The following is a 15,226-nucleotide window of genomic DNA, read 5'->3' on the forward strand; positions in this document are numbered from 1 at the left end:
GGACATAGGAACTCGGATGTGAGCTTCTACCTCCCTGAAGCCGGCCAGCTTTCCGTCAGCACTTCTCCTTTCCTTGAACGTGAGAGTTGCTGAGTCGTGTCCGACTCTTTGAGACTCTATGGACTATACAGTGCGTGGAATTCTCCAGGCTAGAATACTGGAGCGGGTAGCCTTTCCCTTCTGCAGGGGATCTTCCCGACCCAGGGATGGAACCCAGGTCTCCCAGATGGCAGGCGGATTCTTTACCAGCTGAGCCACCAGAGAAGCCCCTTTCCTTGGGGCCGTCCTTGACCTGCCCTTGTGCCCCGGGTCTGGCCACGCCCCTGTCCAGGTGGTTCTTCCTCTGCAGTGAGTGCCCCCTCGTCCCCATTCCCACTGCTGCCGCTGCCGTGGACGTCCCCTCCGCCAGGGGCTGCCCCAGCGCGTGAGGACAAACCACTGCTCCCTCTCTGATACACTCTGCCCATCGCGGGTGGCTCTCCCCAGCTCATGAGCCTTTTCTGGTTTATCACAACCCGCTTCAAGGACCCTCCCTTGCCTGGCCCAAGCCCACCAGCCAGCTGTGCTCCACGGGAGCCCGCCTCTGGTGCCCTCCTGCGTTGGAGCCAGTTTCCCCTCCAGCCCAGCAGGTCCACTGTCTCTCTAATCAGGGCCAATACAAGGCCCACTTCCTCCAGGAAGCCCTCTTCGGTTGCTCCCTTCCCACAGCCTGGAAGCCTGCAGGCTGATCTGACGCTCTACTGCCGTGCATGAGTGATTCAGCTCCTTGGCCCGAGCGCCTTCTGTCTCCTAGGGGCAGTCAGGCCACCCTCTTCCCACCCCGCCCTCCTCCTCGCCTGATTCTCGGCACCCCAGCCTGCTGGTTCTTATTGGGCAGCACCATCAGTCTTGGGGTTCTGCTGATTTTGCTTAAACTTGGATCACAGGCTCCTGGTTCCAAACACACTCACCTCCACCCCGAGCCCTCTGCTGCACAGCCCTCCCCACCGGGCCCTGGACAGGCCCCCAGGGCACCCTCCCCTGCCTGAGCCCACGAGCAGTGCCTAGTGCGACGCTGGCTCTCGGTATCAGGATGTGCGCTGGCTCGGAGCTGGGAGAGGCCCCTCGGAGGAACTCTGGGAAGTTCTCAGGGAAGGGACAGAGCCAGGCTGCGGAGGAAGCCCGCCTGGTGAGAAGGAATGGCAGGACAGAGGCCACGAAGTCGGGCTGGTGACGGGCACAGCCTGAGCTCAGGGCTGGTCCTCTGTCCTCCACTCCCCGAGGGCCTTGTTGGCTCATTTTGGAGGCAAAAATGCCCTCCTACGGAACCCAAGCATGGAGACCGCAAAGATGACAGCATCTTTTTTGAAACAGTAAGTTTTGAGAGAAGCCCGCGTGCTGCAAAATGAAGATCCCACTTTCTGTGACGAAGATGAAGAGGAGGCAAACAAAGTGAAATGAGATGAAACAGAATAAGATGGAGCGAAGCGAAATGAGATGAAATAATAAAATGGAGCAGAATGAAAGGGGAAATAGTAAACGTCAAACAGAGACACCCAGTAGAGAAACTAAAAAAGAACAGCTGCTGGGCTGTGTCAGCCCCGCGCCCGTGTCAGCAGGCCTCGGAGAGCTGAGCCCTGGTGCTGCCCGTGGGGACGTGGGAGGCCCCCGTGCACCTTGCAGACTCTCCGATGTGGATGTGTCAGGCGTGCTCTGTCTTACCCACCCTTTTAGAGTCTGTGCTCACCCGTGACAAACGTGGAAGTGCTTGATTAGACTGCGGTGTTAGATTCATTCCTGCACCCTGTTTCCTGCTCCAGATTAGTGGGTTGGCTGTGCAGTTTGGGGCTCAGGGAGACCCACACATCTAGCTGCCCTGCTGACAGGACAGCGCAGGGCAGGCCGTGGGTGGGCAGGTCCGCGCTGTGGGTGGACGTGGCCCAGAAGATAATCGGGTCTGGGATATTCCACACTGTGAACTGAGCCTCGGTTTCCTCCTCTGCAAGTGGGGGTCCTTGTGAGGTCACCGGGGCAGTCCCACCACCACCCTCCCCACCCACGTCCAGGGACTCTGATGCGGGGCCACCACCCTGCCCAGCCCACCGCCAGCGTCACGCGCCCTTCTCTCTGGTTTGCAGGCGCCTCTCCGGGAACCGCCTCTCACACATCCCGGGACAAGCGTTCTCCGGCCTCAGCAGCCTGAAAATTCTGTAAGTGTAAGTCACATGTTACACAGAGACTCAGCTTTGAGGACTCTGGGCAAATGGAAGCTTGGTAGCCTGTGGCTTGCTTATTTCTTTATCTTCACTTTTCTCTTTAATTATTTCCAGGTCTTTGTTTTTGCCTTGTCCGTAAGAAAGTTTGTGGTTCGCAAAGAAATGTTTAATGGCCCGATGCTCACGCCACAGTGTCGGGAAGCGTGGTGTACTGTGAGCATGGCACGGGGGTGCAGGGCAGATCCAGGCCTCTCAGGCCAGGAGGAGTGGGACTGTTTCTGCAGAGGAAGACTCCACACTGGTTTCTTTAACTGCCCTTCCCCTCGAACCCTGGCCCTGGTCTCTGGTCGCAGTGTGGAATCCCTGCCCCCAGTTCTCAGGCATCTGTGTCCTTGAAGCGGGAGGAATATGAGGATGGAAGAGGACCCCGCAGCCCCCTTCAGGGAGGGGACGTGAAGGCAGCCTCTCCCTGACCCTGGTCCCCGCCCCGTCCCTGGAAAGAGTGTGGGTGAAAGGAAGTACAGACGGGATGCAGGGGGTCCTCGGAGGGCCTGTGCCCAGGCCGAGGGTGAAGTGGATCCTGGGGGTCGACCCCGGAGCGCCTGAAGCCCCCCTGCCGCGGTGAGCCGCCCCCTGCCCTGCTGCCCCCACAGCCCTGCCTTGACCTGCAGGCCTGCTTTGCACAAGGTGGTCACTGAGGTGTGAGAAGGTCTAAAACCCGGTGCACTGCCTGTCCCGAGCGCCACCCATCTGGAAAGGGGTCTCTCCTTTGCTCAAGGTTGTCTGTGGGTGGGTGCCCCTGTCGGCTCGGCCTGGGAGATCCCTGCTCCCAGCAGGTCAGCAGCCCCACCACCTCCAGGCACCCTGCTTGCTCTGTGCTGTCTCACCCCACTCCTGCCTCCGGGCCCTGGGGCCCTGGCCCCTCTGTGCCCCGCTCCTGCTCCGCCTGCGGGCGCCCCGCCCTGTCCCGCCCCCTCTCTTGGTCTGTCCTGCCCCCCAGCATTGCTGCCCCGGGCGGGGAGGCACCCCCAAGCCAGACACGGCCTGGGAGGCCTGCTGGGTGGTGGTCCGTGCCCAGGGAGCCCCAGGCCTGTGGCCAGATTGGAGAGCGGGGGTCTGTCTGCTGGGCCTTCAGAAGACGAGACTCGTGTCCAGTGTGTAAGCCTCCAGCTTGTGGACGAGCCTCTTCCTCGCCTGCCTCAGGCAGTAATCAAAGCCTCCAAAGCTGCAGTCCCGCCCCCTCGGCATGGTGCCGGCCCAGCGGGTTGGGTGGCTGGAGGGGCAGCGGCTGGGGCTGAGAGCAGCCCGCCACTGACCCCCGGTGGCACCCCTAAGACCCTCCAGTCACCCAAAGCCTTCACACCTGCTCTTTGCCTGCAGGCCTTCTCTGCTTTGGGGGTGGGAAGGTGGGGTTGGGGAAGGCACCTGCCGACTTAGTGCCCTCAGAGCAGAGGTGCCACCTGCATCTGGGTGAAAAGGGCGGGTGTGCAGGCCTGGGGGGCACCTTCCTGCCCCCAGCTCTTCCCTGATCTCCGCTCCCCCCACATACCTCCCAGAGGCAGTGGCCACCCAGGGCCCCCTTAGAGCCAGTGAGCAGGCCCCTTGCCCAGGGCCCCTGGAGTGGCTTTCTGACTGTTCTGAGCACGGCTCTGGGGTCTGGGGTCTGTTGGGATCCCCATTTCTTCCCCTCTCTCTCTTGGACTCACGGCTCTGCCGGTCCAGGAGGGCAGTCCTCCGAGCGGCTCACGTGCCCGGCTGGACATGCCTGCTTTTACAAAGTTGTGTGTGATGGGGTCGCCAGCTAGTGCTGGCTTGCCGACCTGGGTGCCTCAAGTTGTCCGTGCAGACAAGCACACCACAAACAGGCATTTGCCTGAGGGCTTGCACACACTGCCCTTCCCAGGGAAGTCGCAGGCTCTCAGCTGTAGAGGAGACTGAGGCCTGGGGAAGAGGCACGGCATCTTCTGGGCTGGGATCCCGGGGTGTCCCCACCCTGCTTTCCCGCCTTGCTGCCCTGGGTGCCTCATCCCCGAAGACCCTGCAGGCGCCCTCCCGGCCCTGTGGACCCCTGGGGACAGACGGGGCTTGGGGCTCGGGCTGGGCTCTGTGGGTGCGGTCCTTCAAGCCCTCTCCTCCTCACAGGATGCTGCAAAATAACCGGCTGGGAGGGATCCCTGCGGAGGCGCTGTGGGAGCTGCCGGGCCTACAGTCTCTGTGAGTTGGGGGGCAGCCTGGGCACCCCGGCCTGGGCCTGAACCCCAGGTTCCAACGGTGTGCTCCTGGCCTTGGTTTGCTTGGGGGGTTTGTATGTGCGTGCAGGCTCCCAGCCCCTGTGGAAGGCTGTGGGAACAGGACCTCCCTGGGCGAGCCCTGGGCGCCATCCTGGGATGTCTGGCCTTCCGCCACGAAGCCTGGGCTGGCTTGGAGGAGGCCGCCCCAGAACCGTGGCTGGATGGGGCTGTCTCCCTGACCTCGCCAGCTTCTGGGCTTGGCAGGGCTTTGAGCTCAGATGCCTCCTTGGCCACCAGGGACCCATCCGGCCCTGCCCGGAACGCTGCAGTTTCTGTCCATCCACTGGGGCCACCGTGGTTCCCGGGCGGAAGCAGAGCCAGGTGGGTGAGGAAGGGCCCGGCCGCCCGGTGCTCAGGGCAGGTGCTGGGTGCATGGGGTGGGCCCGGAACAGGCCGGTGCCCAATGCGTGCCTGTGAGCCGGCTGACTTTGACCGGAGAATAGGTGGTTGGGGAGGACGCAGAGCTGGGGCCGGGCCTGGGGGCCCTGAGGCAGGCGGAGTGGGTGGCGCCTCCCACCTGCGGGTCCTCTCCCGCTGCCCGCCCCTCGCCCTCCCGTGACCCCTAACCCTGCACCTGCTGGGCCTCGGGCCCCACCTCCTCCTCCTCTCCCTGCATCCAGCTCAGTGCTGGCCAGGGTCAAAGGTCAGTGACTAGGAGGCCTGTGTTGCTCCCGCTGCCCAACAGGGGCAGACTGGCGGTTCCCTGGGGGGCTTTCCATGGAGTGAGGACCTTCGCTGGCCTTCATACTCACTCCGAGCTTCGTTTTGTCCCTGAGACTCTGGTGCGTGCTTGGGGACCCTGAGGGTCTTGGGCCACAGGGGCACTCCTGCGCTCTCTGAGCAGTGGAGGCTGTACGACCAGGACCTTCGGTGGCCAGCTTCCTTGGCCGTCCCCTGCTGCCCGGGGGCTTGGGGTCGGATCAGGCCTCGGGCCTGCCGCACACATGTTGTCTCTGGTAGTCCTGCAGGAGACCTCTGACCTGCAGGGCAGCTGGCTCCAGTCCTGGCTGCCACCACGCTGACCCTCTGTGCCCAGCGGCCCCCCCGCCCGTGGGGCATGGCCCCCCGCCCACCTTGCAGGGGTTCAGGAGAGCAGGTGCTGATCACTTAACTCACCCGCCAGCCAGTTTCACGTGCGCTTGAGGCGTCCCTGGGGAGCCAGAAACCCAGCCTTTTGCATCTTGAAGGGTTAATAAGTGTGAGGTGGAGGAGCAGAGAAGGGTGTTCCAGGCACAGGGAACAGCACGTGCAGGGCCCAAGAAGGGCTGAGAGGTTGCAGGGAACGTGCACAGGGGCCTCTTTGGTTGGCTGTGTGAGTAGCAGGGGAGCTGGTGGGAAGGGCAGGAGTGGAGCGAGGTCTGGACTCAGCAAGAGGTCGGGGGAGGGCCTTGTCAGGGATCCAGTTTATGCTTAGGGCCTGGGAAACCATCAGAGGAACTTCAACGGGAGTTTGCATCATTGAAAGTCACCCTAGCAGCAGTCAAGGAGGACAGCCTGGAGGCGGGGAGCCAGGTCCATACACTGAGGGCACAGGGCAGCCTGGAGGCCAGCTTGGAGGCAGCGCTAAGGGAGCGGTTGACTGACTCTGGGAGTGTCAAGAAGCCAACTGTCAGGGCTCTGGGGGCAGGGGCGTGCCTGGCTCAAGGCTTGGCTCCTGACCTCACTCCTGTACGGCCCGCAGCGGAGGCGGGGGAGGCCCTGCTAGCACCGGAGGAGATGCAGGTGGCACGTCTGGTGCTGCCGCCACTGCGGCTCCTCGTGTGGCAGCGCTGTTGACCCGCCGTGGGTGAGCGTGGGTCGTGGTGGTGGAGAGGACTCCTGTGTGGATGGCCAGGCTGCTCACCGAGAGCCCGGCGCGTAGTAGGGGCTCAGTGAGAACATGGTGATTGAGGGGTAGGTGAGGCGTGCGTCCCAGGGGTGAGCCGGGCGGGCGCAGGGCCCTTTTGGCCTTGCTGGGTGTGCGGTAACGTGGGGGAGTGGCCAGGCCTCTGGGACAGGATGGAAGACGGGCCTCTGCTTGCAGGACGTCAGAGCGTATTTGTGCGAGCGTGTGTGTGTGTGTTGCGGAGAAGGAGGCATAGCCCCACGTGAAGGTCCTGTTTCGTGGGTGTTCCATCAGAGTGAGACCCGCCACCTAACTCAGGTGTCCCGTCATCGGTGGACGCGGAAGCCCCGGTTGCCAGGCTGAGAGGTGGGGGCTGGGCCGCCATCGGGCACCCATGTGCCTGCGCTTCCCACACGGTGTCTCGCAGGCGTGACCCGGCTCCGTGCTCCTGAGCCCCCGTGGCAGGCGTTGTCTCTGTTCTCAGAGGAGCGAGCAGAGGCTTGGACAAGCTCAGAGCCTCACGCAGCGGCGTTTCTCCAAGGCCGTGTGCCCCATCACAGTGGCAGGGAAGCCACCGCGCCTTCCTCCTTCTCCATCAGGGCCAGGAGAAGGTCCCCCTGTCTGCGGGGCTGCCTCCCGGGGGCCGCCTGTCCACAGCGAGCCAGGCCTGTGGGCTTGGGTTTCCAGAGAAGGCTGCCATGCTCCTCTGCGTAGATCCCCTGGGATGCCCCTGGACCACCCGTGGAGGCTCCGTCCTGTGCTCCGGGGACAGGAGGTGGGCTTGGGGAGAGGAGAGCTGCGGGAGCAGGGGCGGCTGGGGCACCTGTCCTACCTGGCGCCCAGGCTGTCTGGGCCCACAACCCCCCACACACTTGCTTCCTCCCTGACCCGCGTGGGGGGCCTGGCTGGACGTGTCTCGCCAGGGTGGAGCCACGGCCAGGAGGAACCACTGCCAGGAGGAACCACGCGCAGCCTGCTGAGCCTGGGGGACCAGTGCCTGGGTGGGGGGAGGCAGGCGGGGGCAGGCCCAGAAGGGCTCGGGCCTGGGCTGGGGGTGCCCAGGTTAGAGTCAGAGGCGCCCAGTGGCAGGAGTCCCGCCTGCACACCCTGGGAGGTGCACCCCTCGGCACCCCGGCTCTGTGCAGAGCTGGGAGACGAGGGCTGACTCCAGCCAGAGGCCCCGCCAGCACCAGCACAGCGCACCCCTGCCACCCTTGGAAACACGACGGGGCCTGCGGTGGGGGTTGAGGGCGGGGAGGGGCTGTCCCCAAGCACCTGGTCCCTGGGGGGTTTGTGTGGTGGGTGGTCTCTGCGAGGGGACCCGCCAAGTGGTGTGGGGAGGAAAGCCACTGGGTCATCCCGCCAGTGCACAGGCTCTCAGGGGCAGGGATCTGATGTCTTCCTGGGGGGTTTCCGAGCAGGCCCCACCGTGTTCCAGAGATCTGACCCTCCCCCGAGGGACCGTGGCCCCCCAGACTCGCAGCCGTTTGTATGCGTGAGCCACCAGGACACACACCTCACTACACCTGGTTAAACTGGTAACTGCATCACCCCCATGTCACAGATGGGTAAACTGAGGCTCAGAGGGTGCGGGACTCAGTGGCAGGGACACGGACTGTGCATGGAGAGCCCGGGTCCAGTCCTCGCCCGCCCTGCGGCACCAGGCTGTCCCAGGGCAACGCTGGGGCCCGGGCGGGAGGACGACCAGCCGGGCAGCGGACGGTCGCGGGCTCTGGGCCGGGCTGTATCCGGCGCCCCCGCCCCCAGGAGCGCACGCCCTGCTGGAGGACGCGCTCGCCCGTGCGTCTGCACGCCCAGCTGGGCTGCTAGAGTAAACGAGGCTCGAGCCCCCTCGCTGAGCCATCAGCTCACCCCTCTTTACTCGCAGAGGCCTCGCTTCCTGGTCCCGTCCTCCGGGGGTGAGGACTGCACACAGCTGGGGACCTCCAGGGGACACAGACCAGCCAGAACAAGGAGGTGGGGCGGGCTCCCGGGGAGCTAGGGCTGCCGATGCGCTGGTGTCCTGGTGGCTCTTGAGAGCCCTGGCCCTGGTCAGACCCAAGCAGTCTCAGGAGGGGCCGTGAGGCTGCCTGTGCTCATAGCCGTCAGCTCTTCCAGAAACAGCAGCCCCACTCCGGCCGCGTGAGGTGCAGCGCGGGCCCTGCAGCCCTGACTGGCAGAGCTGGGGCCCTGCTGCAGAGCCCCCAGTGCGGTGGAGACGGAGCTGCTTGTGTGTGGGAGGGGTCCCCTGGGGAAGCGCGTTCTCAGGTCTGAGTGCCGTGGGAAGGGGCGGCGTCATGGGGCCAGGATGGTGTGTTTGGGGGACGGGCCAGGCAGAAAGCAGTTTGCACGGTCTGACAGGGCCACACAGAGCAGTGGTTGCCCAAGTGGGGTCCCGGGGCAGCCACGCTGGGACCCCGTTGGCCATGCCCTCCCAGGTCCTACCTGCATCCGCAAAATTGTAAACTCTGAAGGCAGGACCACGATCACGTTTTCATGAGCCACCCCCGCCCCAGCAGATTCTGATACCCACTACAGAGTGACCAGTCATGCAGGAAAGGGGTGAGTGAGTGACCTGGGGGCGTGTGTGTCCCCCACGTGGACAGCTTCAAACAGCGAACCGGACAGTTTGGGGCAAGAGAGAAAGGTCTCAGCAGGGCAGTCCCTCCTCGGAGCCCCTTCGGGTCTGTGAGTGCCACTGCTCCGTGTGGCTGCGTCCCCGTCCTCATGAGTTCTGTCCTCTGCGTGTGTCTCTGTGTCCCTCACAGGACATGTGGCAGTGGATTTAGGGTCACCCCGATAATCCAGGAGGTCTCACCTTGAGGTCCATAACTTACACCTGCAAAGAACCTTTTTCTTCTAGGATTCCCTCCACAAGTTCTGCGGGTTATGACGGCGACGTGCCTGCTTGGGAGGCACCACCCAGCCAGCAGGGGATCGGGTGGCAGAGGAAGATGGCCAAGGGTCCTGTGGGGAGCAGCGGGGCAGAGCTGAGCACTGAGGAGGCTGGAGTCTCCGTGAGGGCAGCGGCCCGTGAGCCAGCCCCGCAGGGAGGGCGGCGTCTGCACAGCGAGGCCAGGAACCAGCAGGAGGAGGGATGCGGCCCAGAGGTCTGGGCAGCTCCGACCCTGGAGGTGCCTGCTCAGCCCCTGGCCAGCCCCCAAGCTGATGCTGAGCTCTCAGGTGACGTGGTGGGTGTGCTGAGCACGGCCGAACTTGTCTGCCTGCCAGAGAGGGCCCACGGCCCTGCCACGCTGTGGGGCGTGCCTCAGGGTCCCCAGGGATGCCCGAGGTGGCAGATGGCCTCCCTGGCACGGCTCTTTTGGGCCCTGTGATTATAGGCTGCTCGATTTGGATCTCCCAAGGTTCCGGGAGTTGATTACTGCGTGCGTCTGGGGTAGAGGCTGCTTCAAGTGGGGTGGTGGGCGGGCATGTGGGCAGCCCCCTGCACGTGAGGGTCTGACACAGGTTATTGGTCTTCCAGAGACACTAGTGAGTGTCTGTGTGGCGGGGATCCTGTGGGGGTTCTTTCAGACATAAGTGTTGGTCTGGGTTAGAGTTGGCCCCAGCTGGGCCACCCAGGAGCAGCATGGCGCTCAGCACTTGTGGGCTTCTCAGCCCCCCAGAGCTCCTGCAGGCCTAGGCCTGAGAGCGGCGGGGCACATCTGAGTGGGGCTGACCACTCAGGTTGAGATTAAGAGTACACGGGCCCCAGGTAGAGCCCAGAAGTGGGTGATCCCCTCCCTGCAGGGGGACGACAGTGGCACGGCTCCTCCCTCCCCCGAAAGTGCTGCTTCCTGAGCAGCAGATGCCAGTGCAGAGCCCCGGCCTGGGTTCCTGTTATCTGGAGGGAAGAAGAGGCCCAACGGCTGGTGTCCATCCATCTGCTCATCCACCCACCCACCCACCCATCCATCCATCCATCCACCCACCCACCCACCCACCCATCCACCCGTCCATCCACCCACCCACCCACCCATCCACCCGTCCATCCACCCACCCACCCACCCATCCACCCGTCCATCCACCCATCCATCCACCCATCCACCCGTCCATCCACCCGTCCATCCATCCATCCACCCGTCCATCCACCCGTCCATCCATCCGTCCGTCCATCCACCCATCCATCCATCCGTCCGTCCACCCATCCATCCATCCATCCGTCCATCCACCCACCCACCCATCCATCCACCCATCCATCCATCCATCCATCCATCCATCCACCCGTCCATCCATCTGTCTATCCACCCATCCATCCACCCACCCATCCATCCATCCACCCACCCATCCATCCATCCACCCATCCACCCGTCCATCCACCCACCCATCCATCCATCCGTCCATCCACCCACCCATCCATCCATCCACCCACCCATCCACCCGTCCATCCATCCACCTATCCATCCTCCAACCATCCATCCGTCCAACCGTTCACTTGCTTGTTTAAGCCTTGCCGAGTGCCTGAGCTCAATAACAAAACAAGGGCCTTGCCTTTCCGCAGCTCCTGCTTGTTGTGGGAATATCACTCCCAGACCCGCATCCTTATCCCTCCCTTCCTGTACACTGTGGACTTAAGCTGCTGAGATAGAAAGTCAGTGGCAGGTGAATATGACATAAAATCAGTGTAGAAAAGCGAAGGTGGAGCTGACCGACATCGTGAAAACCAGGTGAAGCGGTGGGTAACAAGCACCATGCTTGTGGTTCATACTTGAGTGCTCACCTTGGCCCCGGCTCCAGGCCAGGGCTCAGCAGACATCAGCTCGTCCGCTCCTTGTGACAGGTCTCTACGTGAGGTCCGATGGTCCCCATTTTAAAGGTGCGGAAGTGAAGGTTTAGGGCGTCAGTCACAGAGTTGGTGGATGGTGTGTCTGCACGTGTGCTCTTAGCCACAACCGTAGATTATGTGGAAGGTCAGCTGGGAGAGACCCCAGGGGCCTGGCTCCCAAGGCCGCCTGCCGCGCAGCTTGTGAGAACTTCACAAGGTGCAGGTTCCCGGACCCTTTCTCAGGCCTCAGTGAGCATCTTGCGGCTTGGGGCCCAGGACAGTGGACTTGACAAGTCTCCCTAGTGGGATCCGATGCAGAGCCGGGTTTGGGAACCACGCGATGATCCTGTGACTCAGAATGTGTTTCCTGCATTGGCAGCCCTGGCCTTACGTGGGCTGGTGAGTCGTGCAGGGGCTCAAGCTCCCCTCTAGACCGAGGGCGTCAGACTCTGCCTTTTAACAAGACCCCGCACCTTCCCACCTATGCGCGCACCACTGAAATCTGGGACTCAGTGTTCTTCGGTCCAGGAGCTCCTGGGACACCTGCCTTCTCTCCCAACCCCAGTTCTGATGAGCTGCCACCGTTACTGGCGCCCTGTCCCTCATCCTTTGGCCCTACGGACTTTCTTTGCAAAATCATCAGGCCTTTACCCCCTTTATTCCCTGTCATCCCTGCACGCATCGAATGGAAAGGTGAGGTTGGGACATTTGGTTGTGGACCTGCCTAGAGGTGATGAGATGTGCCAGATGACCTTGGAAGATGCAGCTGGAGACGCGCAGGTTAGACTTCAGGAAGAACTTCCCAGCTGCCCTTAACCACAGGGAGGGAAGGGGCAGAGCACCTTCGGAAGGTCCCCAGTCACACTCCCCTTGTCTGGCTTGGGGACTCTCCCACTCTGCTCCCCTCTTGATGTTTTCTGGAAGCTCACAACCTCTTTTCAGAATCATGTCCCACCAAAGCCTGAGAGCCCCAGAGGGAGGTGAGGGGAGGCTCGGATCCCAGCCAGGAAGAGGTGGATAGCACCGTGTGCCAGCCGCCGACCTTCCCCCAGCACACCCCTGCCTGCCCTCCCAAGCCCCGCAGCCCTCCATGGTCAGGGGCTGCGAATGTGGGTCTGTTTTGAGTCTGTGAGTCACTGTCTACCTGTTCCTGAGCCTTTGGAGCCCAGGTGGCTGCCGACCACTCATCGGTGTGTGGGACTGTGCACACCAGCTGGAAGAGGTGGTGAGCGCCCAGTTCCTGCTCTGTCCACCGCAGAGGCTGAAGAGGGGACCAGGAGGAGGCGCGGGCATCCTTGCGGTGTCACCAGAGAGTCAGAGCCGACCTGCAGGTGCTTTTCTGCTGTTCACTGAAAGGGATGTGTCCTGCGAGTCTCTGTGACCTCTTTGGCTAGACGACTCTAAGGTCACTTGTTCTGGAATGTGCCCTACCCCTGAACTCTCACCAACGTGGCGCCCCCTGCACTGACCCCAACACCCAACTCTTCCACCAGCCTCCCCTGAAATAATACCATTCCTGCTCCGGCGAGGCCTGGACTGAAGGGCTCTGTGAACCCTCGGGAGGGCAGCGGGAACCCAGGGGTGAGTTTGGAGGGGCCTGCCTGGCAGCCATGGAGAGGAGGGCATCAGGGCCGTCTCTCCCTGAGAGGAGGGGCAGGTCTAGCATCCCTTCCTGGGGAGGAGCCTTTTGGAGGCTTCACAGGGAATCCCGCCCTGATGCCCTGAGCAGGGAGAACACAGCACTGTCTGGGGCCAAGGTCCCAGGAAGGAGACTAGGGGGAGGGGGCAGGAGCAGGGGGAGGGACTGGGGGAGGGGGTGGGAGCAGGGGGAGGGGCGGGAGCAGGGGGAAGGGATGGGGAAGGGACTGGGGGAGGGGGCGGGGCTAGGGCTCCCAACGCTGTCGGGGTAGCTCCACTTCCCAATCACTGCTCTGATCAGAAACCACAGACCTCAGGGCCAGCCAGCCGAGCCTTCCTGGGAGTTGCACCCGCTCTCATGTCGTGAGCCCACCCGGCTCGCCATCCATCCAGCTGGGCCGTGAACCCTGTTGTGCCCTCGACCCCACACCAGTGCCCTTCTGCCTCCAGGCCTCGGCCTGAGCTGTCCTCAGGATCCAGTGCTTTTCCTTTTTGCCAGGCTTTGCCTCTCTACTGAATCAATGCTGCACACTTCCTCCAGGAAGTCTTCCTAGATTTCCGTCTGACTCTGAGTCTCTGGGTGCACTAAGTACCAGAGCCAGGCACCCTCGGTTCTCACAGGATGGCAGGAGGGAGGCCCTAGCAGGGAGGGACCAGGTGGAGCTCTGTTGTCTTTGCTGTACTGGCCTGGAGCCTGCCCGCTGCTGCCGGGCCAGAAGACTCTGTTGCCTACATTCACTCAGCCTGGTGGGGGCAGAGTTGGGCGCAGACAGTAAATAGCCTTTGTCCACAGGTCCGTTTGGGATGCTGAGTAGTGGACTTCGGGCCAGTCTGGAGAGCTCTGAGAAAGGGCTCTGCGTGAACCCAGGCAGACGGGACCCTTCGTGGCCCATCTCTCCCTGACATGACCTGAGCGGCATCCTGGATCTGACTGTCCCAGCTGCTCCGAGCCTGGGAGTCAGAGCTAGAAGGGCAGTGAGGCTCGTGGGGCATGGCCGGTGGTCACTCACCTCCCTTTCGTCAAGTCCTCACCTCACGCATCTGACGACCCAGGGCGGGTGGGGCTCCTGGAGGTGCTCCCTTCAGCTGTGAGGGGATGTGTGAGTCCAGCCTCTCTCTGAAATCGCTGCTGCTTGCCTGTGTAAGCCAGCCCTACCTCTTTTGAGGTGAGAGTTGTCTGCGCCTCCTGAGCCTTGGTGCTGTGAGCTGTGAGCTGGGGGTGATGGGGTGACTGCCCTGAAGGTCCCTGCGATGCTCCGTGCAGCCAGGCGGACTGCAGTGCTCGCACAGGCGGTGCTGGGACGAGGGTTATTGTCGGACTCAGCCGCAGTGTCAGCTTTGCGGCAGAACCCGGCGGCCTCCTGAGGGGCTGGGCACCCCTTTCCCTCTACGGCCCTCAGCACCCCCAGCAGGCCGGTGAGCTGCCAGCTTCAGGATGTGGTCACCACAGGACAGGCTGGGACCTGCAGGTCCTCACAGGCCCGAATTTCAGAGCCGGGGTCCTGAATTCGTGCTCACCCAAAGTCCAGCTCCTCCCCTCTCCTGTGTGGGAACAGAGTTTGACCGCTAGTTTCTTTTCTTTTTTTCTTTTTTGTAAATTTATTTTCAAAGGGCAAAACAGCTGGGGAATTCACATAAGAGTCCAGCAGAATGTCACTGACCAGGTCGGCCATGCGGCCGAGACGGGATCTCACGTCCAGACACTTCCAGGACCGCCCGTCTTCTCGCAGTGGAAGGAAGGGCCGGTGCCTTGTTCTCGCACACCCTCCTGCCTGCAGCGCCATCTGCAGCTTCCCGTGCCGTGTGTGCGCTTCCCTTGTGCGTCCATCGTGTCTGGCTGTGGCCCCATGAATAGCCCACCAGGCTTCTTTGTCCAAGGATCTTCCAGGCAAGAATAGTGGAGAGGGTTCATTCCCTTCTCCAGGGGATCTTCCCAACCCAGGGATGAAACCTGTGTCTCTTAACGTCTCCTGCATTGGCAGACGGGTTCTTTATGCTAACGCCACCTGGGAAATGGACACGTTAACTTTCTACATCTGGACCAGGACTTTCAAACACAAATCCACCCTCCACAGCCACAGTCATCTTTACTTGGTCCAAACTAAGGTCTCCATGAAACAGGAATTTCCTGGGAGCTTCACAGCGTCTGTCTTGTCATAGTTTGCAGACAGCATGGTCCTTGGCTCCGTCCAGCATTAGAAGTGTTGTTGCTGGGCCAGCGGCTCAGCCGTGAATCTACTTGGAGCCGAGAGCAAGGACCTGAAAGAAACATTGTGGTCAAACATGAGCTGCCTTAAATGCCGAAAGTGTTAGGGTTTTAGAGGACCCCCAGCGTCTGAGTCTCACTGTGGCTCTTAGGAGGATGGGATATTAGTGACACCATCCTGTTCATATGCACAGTTAAGTGGGATGCCAGTACAGTTGAGTCTTGTTGATAGTTTACGGGGTCTTTGGGTCACAGGACTGCTGGTCTCAGGGCCTGGCAACTGGCTTCTGAGATGAGCGGGAGCTT

General features: G+C 62.3%; 1 protein-coding gene across 1 annotated transcript in view; it reads left to right on the forward strand.

Annotated features, from left to right (window-relative positions):
• Window positions 1-15,226, forward strand: part of LGR6 (leucine rich repeat containing G protein-coupled receptor 6) — an 80,244-nt gene that overhangs the window by 17,730 nt on the left and 47,288 nt on the right. Inside the window, 2 exon segments of the mRNA XM_088845016.1 lie at window positions 2,118-2,189; window positions 4,338-4,409. Of these exon segments, the coding sequence (XP_088701142.1) occupies window positions 2,118-2,189; window positions 4,338-4,409 (144 nt within the window).

Source organism: Moschus berezovskii, chromosome 17, assembly GCF_049115385.1.
Source record: "Moschus berezovskii isolate FMDL1 chromosome 17, NW_MosBer_1.0, whole genome shotgun sequence".
Classification (NCBI taxonomy): domain Eukaryota; kingdom Metazoa; phylum Chordata; class Mammalia; order Artiodactyla; family Moschidae; genus Moschus; species Moschus berezovskii.